At 53.0% G+C, this 14,314-nt stretch overlaps 1 protein-coding gene across 1 annotated transcript; it reads right to left on the bottom strand.

The window, feature by feature from the left end:
• Positions 1-1,386: 1,386 nt before the first annotated feature.
• LOC119103017 (heterogeneous nuclear ribonucleoprotein 27C) lies at positions 1,387-14,021 on the bottom strand. Its single transcript, XM_037226467.1, has 9 exons — positions 13,750-14,021; positions 9,036-9,106; positions 8,630-8,796; positions 8,079-8,271; positions 5,661-5,743; positions 5,093-5,260; positions 3,725-3,961; positions 3,460-3,601; positions 1,387-2,114 (listed from the first exon to the last, which is right to left on the bottom strand). Exons 1-9 carry the CDS (start codon positions 13,770-13,772, stop codon positions 1,948-1,950), a joined length of 1,251 nt encoding a protein of 416 aa, XP_037082362.1. The 5' UTR covers positions 13,773-14,021; the 3' UTR covers positions 1,387-1,947.
• Positions 14,022-14,314: the final 293 nt, after the last annotated feature.

Raw genomic sequence — 14,314 nt, 5'->3', positions numbered from 1 at the left:
TCATAGACAGATTTGTTGCCTCGAGTACAAGTCGATATCTGGACCCGATTGCGTGCTTGCCGAGCTCATGGCGGACAGGCCTATTTATAGGATCGGTGGCAGATAAGCGCCCGCATCGAAGCGCCTGAGCCGCCTCCGCGCTTCAACGGAGCGTGACCGCGCCAGATGAGGGAGGGGGGGGGGGGGCCTGCAGGCTCCCTGCCGCCTCGTGCTGTGTGCCCAGCCGAGATGGGTCCTCCGAGCCGCCAAGCCTGACCCCATTGCGAATGTGCGGGCGCCGTGATTGCCCCCGCTGCCGCACTGATGGGCTGGTTTTCTGCTGTTGGAGCCGCGCCATCAGCTCCGCTACGCTAAGCAGAAGCGACCCAATCCCTGCCCTGCGACTGAACCGGCCTCAATGTCCCCCCCCCCCCCCCCAACAGCCATCACGACCCACGTGACAGCGCGAGGTCCGGGGCGCTCTGACCTCCTCTCCACCGCAGAACGGGCATGCGTCGGTGGCGGCGGGCCCGTCGGCCGGCGGCCAGGGTGCAGCGTCGCCGCAGAAGGCCGCCGGGTCGGCACGCCGCGCCAACAGTGAGTACGGGGGCGCGACGGAGGGCGGGTGGGATCCGAGCGCAGTGGCCGGCGGCGAGCCCGGACGGCCGCGCTGTGCGGGCTCTCTGTGTCGGCAGCGCGCGGTCTGGCAGTGCCGTAGGAGCATACGCGGATGGCCGCTCCACATTGACCTTCAACCCCAGATGACGCGTTGCGCGGAACCGGGTACTGCGTCGCTGTACAGGCGCCTGCTGTGCGCGCTGTTACACTCAGCGATCTGCCTATCTGCCACGCTGCTGTGTTGCGCCACAGGCGCCAGCTGAGGCGCCATTTGCCGGAGAGCTGACGGGACATGTCGTCGCGGCAGGGGGCGCGGAGGCGGCGGCGTCGCCACCGGTCGCCATGGACACGGCCGACCTGGACCTGGACAGCCTGGACGGCTCGGAGACGCTGAGCCATGAGAGCCGCGGACAGACCACCGACAGCGAGGCGCGCAGCAACGTGGCGCTCATCCGGCTCACGAACAGCCTAGTGTGAGCCGGCGGCAGCGGTGGCCGCCGCCGGCCGGCCGGCCGTGAGGCGTGTGCACGCGTGCCGGGAGTGAGCGCCGATCAGTCAGCGGAGCCGCTGGGCCGGATTGCGCGCCCGGCGGGTAGAACGCGGCTGATCGCGGCTTCAGGAGCCGCCAACCCGCGGACGTTTTGTATTGTGTTGTCGTGCCACCAAATCCTGCTGCGGCCAATCGAACTGTTGATATTGACGAGAAGGTACGAATATTTTATAATCGACTATTAATACACACAAAGACTGTGCCCCCGGCGCGTTCCAGCTCGTCAGTGGAGACACGGCGCCGGTCTTCTCACTTTTATTCGTCGTCTCGCGCAGTTGGACAATGCTCACAGTTGGTCGCTCCTAGCAGCACCTATATACACAATGTCCATTCAAAATAACTTCGTGCTAGATAAAACGGAACAAAACGTCTCGGTGCCGCCGCTACAGCCACTCGTCCAAGCACGCCCGACGCAGTATAAATCGAATCAACAAGACAACAAATTTGAGTGCAGTATCAGCGCTTGCGTGGAAAAACCCAAAACGGCGAGTGTACCGACACCGGTAGAAAACCACTTCGAACATCCGCTGCAGCGCGCCTCACCCGCGAAAGCCTTGTATAAAAACGCCTCGCTCGCCAATGCCCTGGTATTGACAGTCTGTATTCAATTAACGGTCAGTCGAATGCTAAGATATCACCGAATTAGCTTCACTAACCTTTGTACTCGAATCCAGACTGTATTCGGCACACTGCTGCTGACCCTGCCCCCGACCAGACACCCCCGCACGCACGCCCGCGCCGCACCCCTCGCTCGGCCGCTCGCGCTCGCTCTCGCTCTCTCTCTCTCGGCCGCGGAAGCCCTACCGGCGCGCGGCGTACGGACTGTGCCGGTACGGGTGGTACAGCTGCGCCTGCACCGGCTGGTTGTAGTTGCCGCCGCGCTGCGGGCCCGGCCCGCCTGGCTGGCCGTAGTTGATGACCTCGCTCATACTGCCCGGGTAGCTGGCGTACCCCTGCATCTGCGGGCCTGCAAACGGTCGGGCGTGAGGGACAGCGCACGACCAGGCGTGAGAGACAGCGCACGGTCGGGCGTGAGAGACAGCGCACGGTCTGGCGTGAGAGACAGCACACGGTCAGGCGTAAGGGACAGTGCACGGTCGGGCGTGAGAGACAGCACACGGTCAGGCGTAAGGGACAGTGCACGGTCGGGCGTGAGAGACAGCACACGGTCAGGCGTAAGGGACAGTGCACGGTCGGGCGTGAGAGACAGCACACGGTCAGGCGTGAGGGACAGCACACGGTCGGGCGTAAGGGACAGTGCACGGTCGGGCGTGAGAGACAGCAAACGGTCAGGCGTGAGGGACAGCGCACAATCGGGCGTGAGGGACAGTACACCGGACCGCAGCATATGGTTGGGACAGCACACCGGACCGCAGCGTATGGTCGGGACAGCACGCGGGACTGCAGCGTACAGCAAAGACTATGATCTCCCTTGAGTTGTAGCTGCATTGATAAGTCTGCTGGAGGTAGCCAACCAGCTTCAGGGGCCCTAGCGCATTCGCCGCATCCAAGAGTGCCTTTGGCAGTGCTGACGGGCCCCAGGCTTCCGCTGGCGGTCTGGATGTTCGGCGCGACATCTTCTGATCGAAATACGGTGTGTTGATGCACACCGATACGTAACGTACTTGGCAAGGGATAGCGCGACTCAGCGGAGAGGGGAGGGGAGGGAGAGAGTTCGCTTCACCACCGCGTGTGCCACGCCGTGGGTTTCAAGCCTGACCTTCGACCGGGAGCTCCCACGCCGCGATCGAAGGGAGACACGAGGACGCTGATTGCCCTCAGATTTTGGGCATCTCGCTCACCCCGACAAGCCATCAGCTAAAGAGCTGCAATCTGTCAAGCAGCTTATGGCAAAAGTGATCTCGTGATCACTTTTGTGGTCGAAATATCACATGTATACATATGCATACATAAGTGATTGCGCATATGTACACATTGATGTGGGTGGACAACAGCCACGTGAGCCCTCTTGGACAAAGGACGCTTTAGGGTGTTGGGCGGGGAGCGCCATAAGAATCCCGTACAAATGGTCACTTCAAACTAACAATACGAGCTATTGGGGAACAATGCAATGCGTTCACAGTCGGGACACTCCTAACATAGGTACGCTTTCCGGCCTGAACGGTGGCACTTTTGCCTATCATATAAATGAGCATGTAAGGGTTTCCCTTTGCGCAAGTCTCCCGCCATCATAGCATAATGTCAGGTCCACAACACGGTCTCACGCACTCCACATTCCCTACCCGCCCCCACATCCGACCTCCCGTGCAGCGCAGGCGTGCGCGCTAGCAATTCCGTCGCGCCGCACTCACCGGGCGCGGCCATCTCCTGGTGCTGCGGCGCCGCCTGCACGGGCCGGGCGCCGGCGTACTCGGGCGCGAAGCCGGCGTTCAGGCCGTACTGCTGCTGCCAGCCGGCGTAGTCGGGCTGCTTTTGCGCGGCCAGCACGGGCGCCGGCGGCATGGGCGGCCCGCCGCCGCCCATCATGCGGCCGTACGGGTCGGGCCCGGGCATGGGCGAGGGTCCGCCCGACGGCGGCATCTGCGGCTGCGGCTGCGGCTGCGGCGTCCAGGGCGCCGGCGCCGCCGTCTGCGGCGGGAACTGCGAGTACTGGTGCGGCGGCGGCTGGCCGTAGGTGGCCCAGCCGCCCTGCGGCGGCGCCCAGCCCGCAGGATAGCCCTGAGGCGGTCCGGCCGCCGGCGGCGCGAACTGCTGCTGCGGGAACGGCTGCTGCTGCTGGCTCCACTGCATCACCGACGGCATACCGCCGGCCGGCATGGGCGCCACGCCGTGTCCGCCCGCCGCCAGCTGCTGCTGCCGCACAGGGGGCACAGGGGTCAGCGGCCGAGGTCAGCGACGGACAGGGCACGATAGAGGTCAGCACCGGAGCCGGCACGACAGAGGTCAGCACCAGACCCGGCACGACAGAGGTCAGCGCTGTATCCGGCGCAGACGACCAGTCTAGCCAGCAGGCTTACATGAGCAATATATTCATAAACATCACCAGGGTGCCACACTGAGAAGGGTGAGTTCGGTCACTACAGGAGTCCACCTGCATTCATTAGTGAGCAGCACACTTTCATGATCTCCTGCCATGCCATGGCTAGCACAGTCATCTCAGGCTAACTGGCATGCCTCAGAGAGCAGGACGCATCATCACCATCACTAAAGCCAGCATAACCCATCACCGGCATGCACGCCACAAAAACATATCAACAGCATGCCGCACGACAGAGGTCAGCACCAGACCCGGCACGACAGAGGTCCGCACAGGACTCAGCACGACAGGGGTCAGCACCCTACCCGGCACGACAGAGGTCAGCACCGTACCAAGTACGACAGAGGCCAGCGACAGAAACATGAATGACTGACATGACATGACAAAATGGCTACACGTTGCGATCAGCATCGGACGTGGGAGCGCAGAAAGCAGCGCAGGACACGAGGTCACGGAAATCGATACCGAAACGAGAATGGCACGTTACACACAAGCACGGTCCAGTACCCATGCTCACCACCAGGTCAACAACATCCCATAACGAGCAGACGACCAGTCTAGCCAGCAGGCTTACATGAGCAATATATTCATAAACATCACCAGGGTGCCACACTGAGAAGGGTGACTTCGGTCACTACAGGAGTCCACCTGCATTCATTAGTGAGCAGCACACTTTCATGATCTCCTGCCATGCCATGGCTAGCACAGTCATCTCAGGCTAACTGGCATGCCTCAGAGAGCAGGACGCATCATCACCATCACTAAAGCCAGCATAACCCATCACCGGCATGCACGCCACCAAAACATATCAACAGCATGCCGCAGGGTGCAGGACCGCCCCTGTCCGCAGGCCGCCACAGAGCCGCACCCACACCGCTCGGCAGGCGGGACCGCCGCTGGGCCTCAGTCTGGCACGCCCCAGTCAGCGGGTCACCAGAGGGTCTCACCGGCATGCCCCAGTGTGCAGCGGGGTCCGCGCGCGGTCTCACCGGCACGCCGGGCATGCCCCAGTGGGCAGGTTCCTGCGGCGGCCGCCAGGTGTCCCCCGGCGTGATCTGCATCGGCTGGCCGTCCTGCTTGTTGGCCTCACGCGGCTCCGCCAGCTTGACCTCCACCTAGCGGCGGCGGCGGCGGCCGGCCGTCAGCGGCGGCGCGCGCCCCCTCCAACGCACACCATGCGCACGCGCAAACACGCCCACAACGGTCATGCAAGCTGCGCCTGGCCGGCTAAGCACACAAACGCCGCCCGCCGGCACTGGCGCCGGCGAGGCCGGGAGACAGAGTGGCGGCGGTGGCGGTGGCGGCGGCGCACGCCGCGCCCAGCGCCGCCTTAAGACTAACGGCTGCAACACTTAACACTAACTTAACTAGACTTAGTCTAGGTCACAAACTTAGTCTATCAGAGCCGTCTGATCAGAGCTGGAGACCAGGCCGTGGCCGTGCGACGGCCAGCCGGGCCACCAACCAACACGTCATCACTGACCGCGAAGCGCCAAGAAGCCTTAATCCAAATACCTGTTTGCCGCATATGTTGACGTAGTGCTTGGACAACACTCTCTCCACGGCATCCTCGTGCTCGAACGACAGAAAACCAAACCCTACGAGGATCGAACGGTGAGTCTGCAACGGTCGCACACTGGGCGGGGAGCGGCGGCCGACCGGCGGCGGAGCGGGGCGCATGCCTTAGCCGTGCGCGGCCGGGCCCGCCTCGTCCGACCCGGCCCGGCCCGCCTCTCTACGCGGGCACGCTGACCGCGGTCACTGCCGGCCGGCGCCCGCACGGCTGCCAGCCCGCCGCTGGTGACCTCACATCTCACATGACCCGGTCAGCGGCGACACACACGGCCGCGGCTTACTCACACAGTCGCAGCGGGGTCCCCGCGTCACATTGGCACGTGACACTTAACTAAGTCGCCTAAGTCTAGCCTTAACGCTATGCCTTATCTTACTCGTAAGCTAGGCGTTGTCTTAGCTAGAAGATGACATGAAATGCCTCAATAAGCGTTATACGTGGCCCTCTATGGCCCTCGAGGTAACGATGAGCCAGAGATGAGTGGAGATGAGTTTCAATAACGGGGAACCGTGCCGAGCCCCATACAAAAGTACTATCTATACATCAACATTCAAACGCCATGTACTACAATCACACGTAATTTTGGGCTGCTTTCCAGCGAAAACACGTCATCTAACGTATTATCAGCATTTGTGTACCGCATTATCCTGTGGTAGGGTGTGGAAAGTAGCGTGGCACAGAACCTCTTCCCACCAACTTAGGTGCTTGTTTTTCCGCCAGCAGTCGACAAAAGACGTTTTGCGACTGGTCCTTACTGAGGCATTTCAGTCAAAGCCACATTAAGGTAATATCATGCTAAATATTTAATGTAAGAGACATCTTAATTTAGTGGAGACAAACCGGTGGTAGTGGGACACAGGCATGCCCCAACCCTCCTTTGTATACTTGAAAACAGTTCAGAAACAAAACTATTTGTACTGCTCTAACATAGCTGCACACTTGGAACAGAGCCTTAACACAACGATTAGTACAAATCCACACCATGCAACAGGCCTGTTACTATTAAGGTGAACACACTGAGGTCATCTAATCCAAATGTCTCAATACAACTACTTATCCCCTCTCGCATCAATGCATGTCAAAATTACACAGCAGAACATCTAGCAAAACCAAACGTGGAACGATTTATGCTTGACCACACACTATAACTTATAAGCAAGTTGGAGGCATTTTTGTAAATAATAAAACCATGAAGCAATACGAAACTACGAAGAATGGCTACAAATTAACACGTCACTGCGTCGGCTAGGAACTATAGCTAGGTTTACAAATGACAACACCAGGTGGGTAATAACCAGTACAGAGGCATTTGAGGACAAGTGCCGAACAGGGGGAGAATCGTATTGAGACGACTCTGACAGGATGAAAGATGGGCTACTTACTCGGGAGAACAGGGCGAGGTTGGACAGAGGTTATTCTGAATGGATGGGATGGGTGACTGGGTTCATATAACCTGGTAATTGCAGTTTGTTGCGTCCACCTTGCTCACGCTACTCAAATTGTGCCGCGCAGTTCGAAGGATAATTTTGCCTCCGCCCTCGCCCCGGTCAGGAGCGCGGAGTGTTTCACGCGCCGAACAATGCTGCTGCCGGCCCGCCCCGGCCCCGGGTCGACTCTCGTCGGCCGGTTGCCAGTCGACATGTCAGCGTCAGTCAGACCAAACAATACGTCTGCTCTCGGACTCCTAGCAACTGCCACCGGCGAGGAGTCTGCCACCTCCCCCCAAACTACGGGGGTGACGGATGTGGACACACGTGTAAGAACTTGCGGTCGCCGTCAGGGGACAAGACGACTGATCACGCACCAATGGGCAAATACGGCAGACGATACCGTGGACAGGTAACAGAGCAAAGAATGCAATAATCCTCTAACAATAAATGGTGTCTGGAAGGTTGTAGCAGGGACAAAGCAGCCTTAACTTTACGCGACACTTGATTTTTTCAACATAGTGTATTTTGAGAGGCCAAGAATCAGTACATACGCATTTCCCTTACATAAGACTGCCAAGGTTATTGCCCCTTTTTGAGCAGACCTTGTCAGTATATTGTGATGGAAATAACTTGGAAAGATGTATTCTCCTGTGATTTCCAGAATATCCGGCCAAATGCGTTGGCAACTGACAATTTCACTTTACACGCCAAGAAAGTTTTATTGCGCTCAATAACACGAAAACAACTATTCTATCCGCGGGGCCAAAACAAATTATGTCCCAGCCCGCGGGCAGCAGAGCTGTAAGCCACCCGGAAGGAGCCACGGGTTAGATTAGGTCAGAACACCGCCGTAATTTTATCACGACAGGTCCCAGGTGACACCGGTCTAGTCAGGAGAGGATAGGGCGCGAGACAGGCGGCCGGACGTACCTCGCGACTTGCGCTTCTCCTGGTCGTACATGATCACCACCTCCATGACATGGCCGAAATGGCCGAAGAAGTTGCGCAGATCCGTCTCGGTCACACTCGGAGGAAGGCCGCCCAGGAAGACCTTCGGGTACGTCTGGCTGCGCATGCGCAGTTTGTTCTGCAGTGAGCGCGGGTTGCATGCCTTCGGATCGATCTGAAACGGCCCGGTAAAACGGCGTTACAAAGCGGATAATCTTCCATTTCCTCCCGCAACGGCAGCAAAGATGGAAAATAACACCGACATGACATGCCACGACAAGTACCTCTGAAACACACCGCGCAGCAGTACACCTGAACAGGCGCAGCTGATCTCCTGGCACAAACACACAGTCCACCAACACTCCGGTGGCACGTCACCCGCCGCGCAGCTCGCCACCACATCTCGCACGTCGCCAGGCGGGTGCCGCCTGCAGCGGCCGCCGCCCGCCGCGGCGCAGGCGGCACTACAGTGGAGCAGGCGCCGCCTTCCTGCGCTCGCTGAGTGGCTGACGCGCGCTCTCTCGCTCTCTCACCGTGCGTCCGTCCAGCTCATGAGGTCCCTCGGCCAGCACGCGCTGCACGTTCTCCGGGTCGGCGAACGTGACAAAGCCGAAGCCGCGCGACCGCCCCGTCTCGTTGTTCTTCATGACGACGCAGTCGACCACCTCGCCCCAGTGGCTGAAGTACGCCAGCATCGTGTCTGCGCACCGGGGCATCGCCGCGCATAAGGTCAGTGGCAGGTCGGCGGCAGGTCAGCGCGCACAGTGAAGGACCGGCTGCGCCCGACCTTCAGGCGCAGTGTGGTGACAGGTCATAGCGAGGTTCATCACACTGGACCAGCCCGATTATGACGGCATCAGGGGCACATGCAGTTGGGCCAGACAGACTTTGCTGTTACCACTGAAAGAAACTGGCCCCAGCTTGGCATAACAAACTTACCCTGAGTTGTCTCCCAACTGAGACCACCAACAAACATCTTTCCTGCCTCTTCATTGTCGTCATTTTTGCCTCTGCAACATAGATTCCAGCTCACTAAATAGTGCACTCCAAAGAAAGTCATCTCACTGTGGCACTACAGAGATGATCCCATGTCAGGTCAATGAGGTGGACATTCCACTAAAAAGCACATAACAAAAATGTTTTTTGCAGCACTTCAGGTGATACCACTTGTGCTTGCGAGAAGTGAGAGATCTCATTGTTGTAGACATGAGCAAAATTCAACAGCTCTTCCACTGCCGCAAAAGTTAATGTGGTAAGGATTGCATGAGTCTAGGCCCAAAACCCTCAAAAAGTATAGTCCTATACAACTTGTTCAACCTACTTTTGACTGCTTGCAGTTCCTACTATCTGACTCTTACAGGAGCACAGCAAGTTATATAGTTTGATATTACCACATTACTAATGATTAGGGCAAGATGCAAGGACTATATCAACTGAATGAGCCATATCCATGTGCAGTGAAGTGGGCCTGACTGGCTTTCTGGAAACCACTGATGTTCTGCCACCACCTCCTGCCTAGGACTATAAAATTATGTACTCCAAGATGGTGAACAAGAACAGACAATGTTTGTGCTCTAAAAACCATGGAAATGCTACAATTTTGATATGCTCCAAGCCTGTCACAAAAAACATGATGCCTTTGTATGCCGTGGCAATGCTACATTTGTTCCTTCCAACTATCCACAATGTGCAAAGTATGTTCTAAAATTTTGCATACTAATCAAATGGAGCAAACCAAATTGCCCAACACAAATGCTGTGATGCCATGACAGAAAATATGTACAGGTGCAGTCCAGGAGTAAGGCAGGGATCTCACCCCCTTCCTAGATATGTTCCTTTTTCATCATAGGTGGTGCATCACAGAAAATTAAAAATCGGCCTGATGCCTTTCCAGAGCTCTGCCTCCTCCTCTTTCATGATTAAAGCTGCTCCTTTGCCCACACTGTTTGTCTCTCCATCCACAAACAATTTATACTCCCAGGCTCCAATGCTGAAGGGCTTCCACCCCGCATCCAGATCACAGAAGCTGATTTTCACTGTCACATCTGCAGGCAGCATCATATCTTGTGATGCTTATGGCCCATGAGCCCCACATACATTCCTAAAATAAGCTCCAAATCATCATGCTGCCATCACTCAGTATCAATACATTCCAGTGCAAAGGAGTAACTCATGCCCTGAAGGGATCTGTTAACTGTGAGCACATTGTAGCCATCAGCAGATGGGCTTGTTCTCAGTTCTGATGATGTCAATTTGACATCTATTAATACAAAACCTACATTAACATATCACAATAATACAGAAGCCCAAATTTGAAAGAAGCAAGATAAGACCTTCACAATGTTGACACAAATTGCAGTTCACAAGGCAGTTTTTCATTCAAAGCCCATTCAACAATCACCACCTTGTGAAAACAGCAAAACTCAACCTTGAGATGATAGAAAAAAGAAGTTGCAGGTAATGCTTGTTTCATGCAGGTGTCAATAATTGCAAATATTGGGGATGGGGGCAAGCTGAAAGCCTAACAACCTGAACTGCACAAATCTATGTTTCACAATAGATTTAGCCCACTTTATTTGATAAAGCAACATGATGCTGCAACCTTCACTTAATTTGTCACATCATCCTTTATTGAAAAGCAGAGTAGCCATGACAGTCTGCAGATTGGTGCCCTGGGACATACTTTATATAATATTTTAATTTTTCATTCTTTCTGTTCTGGCAGAAAGCATCAGGGGGCAAACCAATATTGGGAGCTGGAAACTCATGCCATGGATGGTGACCAGGGCCCTCACAAAAGAACATGAAAACCCCTGGTCAGTGAACAGATTATATGCTAAACATGCATATTTCCAGATTTGGTGGTAACAGATACACTGCAAGTCCCTGTTAATTTCATCTTTACAAACACCAGCTAGCTCCAGGCACACATCTGAACCTCTGCACTTATGACACTGCATGTTAACACAGATAATATTTATATGATTAAAATTTTCATTTCAGCACTATAATCTGAATGTTGTCAAATGATGGGTTATAGCATGTGATTCCTTGGGTATCAAGGGCTTTTATGCATCTATTGATAATTTGGTCCTTCCCAGTCCTCACTCTGTGCATGCTGCCACTTGTCTCTAAAATAGCAAAAACATAGCAGGATGTTGTCACCCAGTACACAGATGCACTGAAACCTCAGGAGTGCACTTAGGCCCTCTTCTAATGTCTTGCTGAAGTGCCACCAAATGATCACACACAAGCCAGCCTAAACCACACATACCACATCTTCCCTCTGGAGTGTACTTGTTACACATGGCCATTGCCAGTTCTCCATATTTCTTTACAGCTCATGGAGCATCACAGAAACAGATAACAGGGACAATTTGGTAGTGCAAGGCATATGGCCTTACAAATTATCATTCGCTGTAAAGAAATGGTACTTACAATCTGTCTAATGCAAAATGGTGACTTGCATCATGCCAAAAAAGTGAGTATCACACCAGTTGTGGTGCATCACTTGTCCGGAAGCCAACTATATTTTTACAGCACAACCAAAAATGTGCATCTGGCCACTAACCCTTGAAAAGAAATTAGGCAATGTTCTATGCAAGGCCCAATAATTTTACAGCAGGCATGAAGCACCAAGCAAGGTGAGGGGATATAAACCAAGAAGCAGATCATAGTTAACCATGCAGGAGGAAGACCAACAGAAACAAGCAGGCCACATGCTAGCAGTTATGGGCTAGTCTGTAAACAACCCATCCACTGTGCCGGACATCTTTATGACATATATGCTCAAACCGGTGTATGTGTACTTTGCTACCTAACACTAGAAAAAATTATTGTACACCATTTGTTGTGTTTAAGGCGGAACATATCATAAATAATCTAAAAACAGGTAGAATCATGCTACCTTCAAACTTTAATAAATACGATAGCGAGCTCCCGCGCGTCTCACACACCACACCACCTCAACTCCCAGGCGCCGTTTCTGCGTTGTTGCGTAATTACAATATTTCTGCTTATCAAGAACCATACAAAATGTACGGGACCAAGGAAACAATAACAATGCAATGAAAATCGTTTCTTATCGCATTTAGATATGTTTATGATACACACAGGCCAGAATAGTCCAGAACATAGCCTAAACTAGCCTAACCTGACCTGACCTGACCTGACCTGACCTGACCTGACCTAACCTAACCTAACCTATCCTAACCTATCCTAACCTAACCTAACCTAACCTAACCTAACCTAACCTAACCTAACCTAACCTAACCTAACCTAACCTAACCTAACCTAACCTAACCTAACCTAACCTAACCTAACCTAACCCCACCCTATATCCCCTTTAACCCAGTATCCCATTGTCCATGTTCCATGCCATATATAGGTACCATATAGTGAGCTTTTATTTAGCTGCCATGTTTTGCTTTACATTCCCCACCCAATCCCCCCTGCAACCCATCGTCCCACTGGCGTCAAGAATCAAATTTCATGGATTCTTGCTACCTTGGCCCCATACATTTTTATGGTTCTTGATGCTGTTTGATGCGCATTAATGTTGTGACTGCACGCAGTAATGGCGCTGGTGTTGCGGCTGCTGTGTTTGCGGTGGTCGGATATTCAGTATCGTAATTAGTCAAGTTCCAAGGTAAGAGTATAGATGGCCTGTTTTACTATTAATTATGATATGATCTGCCTTAAAAACAATGAATGATGTACAATGGACTTTTGCAACATGAGGTAGGAAAGTACACCCTGACCCTCAAACCTCTTACTTGCTTATGCCAAACAAAGGCCAAGCCAAAGTGCACTTAAGTTTTGAATTGTCAAGAATACTTAAGAAGTATTATTGACCGAGAATACCATTGAAACATCCCAAATCCCAGAAACACATGATCCCTGCACATACAAATTGGTTGTAACCATACACTGAACTCCAAACACCACAGTAATGACATTTTCAACCTAACACATGCATTTTTCAAGCCCTGATTATAGCTATTCATATAATAAATAAACAATGACAATAATAAATGTAAAGCTGACACATGATATACAATAAATGTAAAGCTAACAACTGTCTGCTTACATTATGTAACTCCTATTACAAGTAAATAAGTCAGCAAGAAAAAATGCCCCACAAAAAATTTAGAAGTGGTCTACTGAATAAAAAGCTATCTTTGAAAGTATTGTAACAATTCAAGGTAAATGTATTCATGTGCACATGCAGTCCTTCTGGCCCACCTTGCGGAGTGTACACATATGGAGATTGAGGCAGATAGCTGTGGCATTGCTTTCACTGTTCCGTGTGCAAAAACATAATTTTTATGGTAAGTCCCAGATGCTTGACCTGACACTTTCAGCTTTTTTGACTTCCTCTTCCATCCAAAAAGGAATGCTGCATGATAATAGAATGTTGCAGAGCAGCATTACAAACTTATGTAGCATAACACATGTGACATAGCAAACAATTGCACCTTATACTTTTCCAGTTCTCAGAAATCTTTGTAATTGTGGTGGGTGCCGAAAAGTACAGCACAGAAATAGTACATCTTAATGACTCTTCACAGAAGACAACTTTCCTTAGTAAGGCAACTTTCTTTAAGACAACGTCGCAATAATAGTAATATTCTGAATAACAACTGAATCTTACCTTCTCATCATTTTAGGCCTCATCTTGCCTAGCGTACAATATATACCAATAGGTAGATTTCCAAACGGAGAAATCACGATTCCAGCGCAGCAGCTACGCTGGCAGCCATTCACGGAGCGAGGCAGGCACGGGGAGACGGCATAGAATAGCTAACAGCGCCGCGCAACTGCAAGCCCTCAATCTGAAATTGGTTTGCGGTACTATCACAATAGAATATCAACAAATAACTCGTCAATGTTAACGACGCGACCACCCATCCGCGCCCAAGACGCCAGCACTTTCAACAATTGCCAAGGATGCGTATCTGGGCAGGAGGCCAGTCTCGTTTAGTTCTGTCTTCCGATACTACTTATAATGACGTCAGTATAAATCTGTTTTAACCTTACCTCATGGTGATCGGGAATTGTAAAAGGCCACTAGGCCTGTCGGTCCCGGTCTCGTCAGGCTCCCGGTCCGGTAACCAAACAGTCTCAAATTATGGGAAGATTCATTGTGAGACGTCGTACATGATGTCAGCCCAGTGCGTATCAAGCCTAGACTTGAACTGTTCAGCTGAGGTCGATGA

The sequence above is a fragment of the Pollicipes pollicipes genome, unplaced genomic scaffold, assembly GCF_011947565.3.
Source record: "Pollicipes pollicipes isolate AB1234 unplaced genomic scaffold, Ppol_2.1 Scaffold_5724;HRSCAF=6776_pilon_pilon_pilon, whole genome shotgun sequence".
Classification (NCBI taxonomy): Eukaryota; Metazoa; Arthropoda; class Thecostraca; order Pollicipedomorpha; family Pollicipedidae; genus Pollicipes; species Pollicipes pollicipes.
This window is presented reverse-complemented; position numbering and strand designations above follow the sequence as displayed.